Source organism: Beta vulgaris, chromosome 2 (genome assembly GCF_026745355.1).
Source record: "Beta vulgaris subsp. vulgaris cultivar EL10 chromosome 2, EL10.2, whole genome shotgun sequence".
NCBI classification, from domain to species: Eukaryota; Viridiplantae; Streptophyta; class Magnoliopsida; order Caryophyllales; family Amaranthaceae; genus Beta; species Beta vulgaris.
Genome location: NC_079203.1, coordinates 27978772 through 27981716, shown reverse-complemented (window position 1 = coordinate 27981716; position 2945 = coordinate 27978772). Strand labels below are relative to the sequence as shown.

Genomic DNA, 2945 nt, shown 5'->3' with positions numbered 1-2945 from the left:
CTCTCGGGACCCTGGTGCCTGAGCTTTTGTTTGATAGGGCATAACCCTTCCTTGAGGTTTAGCTCATGGGAGGCAAAGTCAGGGCTCAGCCCTTGCATGTCCGCAGTTGAATAAGCGAATACATCCTTGAATTCTTTCAAAGTCTGAATCAGTTGATCCCTGATCTCGAGATTGAGGTTTGAGCCAATCCTCAACGTATGCCGACTTGTGGCTCTATCACGACCTCTTCGACCTCCTCCACAGGTTGGGGGCGTTCATAGTACTTGGGGTTTTCTGATATATAAACCCCGAGTCCCGCGGGGGTTTCTGTCGGTTCTTCTCTCTTTCTCTTCTGTCCTTCTTCTCCTCGGGTGCCCTAAATCGGAAGCTGTTGATGTAACACTCCCGGGCTGTTTGCTATCACCATATATCTTCCCGACTTGCCCATCGTCGGTCTCATACTGGAGCAGCAGCTGATATACCGAGATGGCAGCTTTTATCTTGTTCATAGTGGGCCTACCCATGATGACGTTGTAAGGCAGTGGGGTGTCCACAACTAGGAAGTCTACTGGTAGACTCCTACCCTTTCCTCTCTCCCCGAGTCTCACAACTAACTTCACATGACCAAGAGGGTAGACCGACCCGCCTCCAAAACCGATCAACGGTTGGTTGGTAGGGATCACATCCTTCTTGGTGTACTTTAGTTTGAGCAGACAATCCAGTGTGATGATGTCGGCTGAGGATCCACTATCAACAAGGATCCTCTTCACCCGGGAGTTCGCTGTTTTCATTTCGATGACCAATGGATCATCATGGGGGGTGTGTAAGTGCCGGTCAGGCTCCCCGAACGTCATTACTGGGTACCCCGCCTTTACGGGGTCCACTTCCAATACCCGATGTGTCATTGCTTGAAGATGGGCCTTCCGAGCGCGACCAGATGATCCTCCCGAGGCGTAGCCCCCGGCTATGACACCAACATACCCGTCGGTGTTATCACTATCGTTTCTTGCTTCCTTCTCCTCCCGGGGATGTTTAATGTATCTGTTCAGCTTTCCTTGATCAGCTAGATGATCCAAAGCTTTCTTTAACTCCCGACAATCTTTCATGGTGTGACCACATTCCCGATGGTATTCACACCATAATCTCTGATCCCGCCTATCTTTAGAAGTTCTGATAGGTGGGAGAATGGGTAATACCGACTTGTGTTTGAGATCCAAGTAAATCTTCCGCCTGTTTATGTTGAAAAGTGGGTCATTCCCATTATCTATCGCTCTCGGGAGCAATTGTTAGTGATTCCTTATGCCTTTGTTTGGTTCCCGGTAAGGGAGTTCTTCCTTCTTCTTCTTAGCCTTTTCCCCGACAGGCTTACAAATGTCTGAGGCTTGGATGAATTTCTGAGCCCGACTCATGGCCTCGGTGAAAGTGGTAACTTCGTTCTCAGCGAGGGACCATCTGAACTTTCCCGGCCAGAGTCCTGACATTAAGGCGGTGAAGGGAACCCCTACCTGAAGATCCGAAATTTTTAGTGACTCCTCATTGAATCGCCTGATATAATCAGCAAGGCTCTCGTGCTCTTGTTGCTTGATGGACATTAAGTGGATGCTGGTTTTCTTGTGCCTACGTCCAGCAATGAAGTGTTGGTGAAACAATGCCTCTAGAACCGAAAAGTTGGTTATGATGCCAGGTGACAAGCCCGAGAACCAACTGAGCGCCAACCCTTTGAGGGTCGTCGGGAAGTAGCGGCACCAGGTGGCTTCACATCCCGTCTGCACACTCATCTGGGCCTTGTAGGCCGCCATATGATCCTCGGGATCGCTACTTCCCGAGTATTGCTCGATGGTGGGGACCTTGACCTTTCCCGGGTTAGGTACCTCCATGATCTCCCGACTGAAGGGGGTCATAAAATTGAGGACTCCCCGATTGATCAAGGTGTTGGCCTTGTTCCGAGGAGGCCCTGAGTCCGCTTCGTCCTCCTGCCTCGTCCTCTTGGACCCGACAGGGACTTCTCCCGTTCCCTCCTGGGGTCTGAGAGTGAGCCTGCTCTCTCGGTGCGTCTCTTCCCTTTCTTCTCTCTTCTTGTTCAAGAGGTTGCGAGCGTCCTGCTCCGCTCTGCGCCTCTGGTTCTCTTCTATGATGCGCCTGGCATCCGAGTTCAGTGTTCTCTGAGAGTGAGCCTGTCGGGATCTCTCTCCTCCCACTCGCTGCTCGCTCCGGTTAGGAGCGTGAGTTTGAGGATTATCCCTGCCACGAGGCTCTGCCCTGGTCATCTCTCGGGGCTCTCCTTGATTGAGCTGGGGGATCCCGGCTATGAGCTCCTGTAAACTCCTCTGCATGTTATCGTTCAACTGTCGAGCAATCCCTTCAATGTCCGCCATCGTGATTGGCATTGGGTCCTCTCGGGGAGCAGACTGCTCGTCATTACGAGGGGTCGATCCCTCGTCGTCAATGGCCAGGGATTCGACCAAGACATTGGGTTGGTGAGACTGGAGAGGTGTGGGTTGACGAGACAGTGAGCCTCGAGTGGTTTTCCTTCGGGGTGCCATGTTGCTCTCGGTACGTGACTTTGAGATGTAGTATCCCCACAGACGGCGCCAAACTGTTTCTGCCTAGAAACTAGTCAAAAGAGTAATATGTTTAAGGTGAGAGTCAAATCCCGAGTTAGGTTAGAATCCCGAGTCTCAGTCTCGATCCTGCAAAACAAGGAAAAACTGGCCCGGGGGTGTTTCCGGGAAAGCCCCTCCGACGCTCAAGTCAGTTGAGATTGAGGTAGAGAGAGAAAGTAATCCAGTCTAGAGAGAGATGCTCTGGTTTTGTTAGGTGAGAATTGAATACATGTTCATTGATGAGACTGTTTAGTATTTATAGTGTTGGGGATTTCCCAGACAAGAAACCCTTTTGGGGAACATCCCAAGGCCTAGGGAAGCCTCCACCTTTTTAAGGTAAAGCTGCTTTGTTGCCTAAAAGTT

General features: G+C 51.0%; 1 protein-coding gene across 1 annotated transcript; it reads right to left on the bottom strand.

Annotated features, from left to right (window-relative positions):
* Nucleotides 1–1265: 1265 nt before the first annotated feature.
* Nucleotides 1266–2522, bottom strand: LOC130590483 (uncharacterized). Its single transcript, XM_057392935.1, has one exon. The coding sequence runs from the start codon at nt 2520–2522 to the stop codon at nt 1266–1268; it is 1257 nt and encodes a 418-aa protein (XP_057248918.1).
* Nucleotides 2523–2945: the final 423 nt, after the last annotated feature.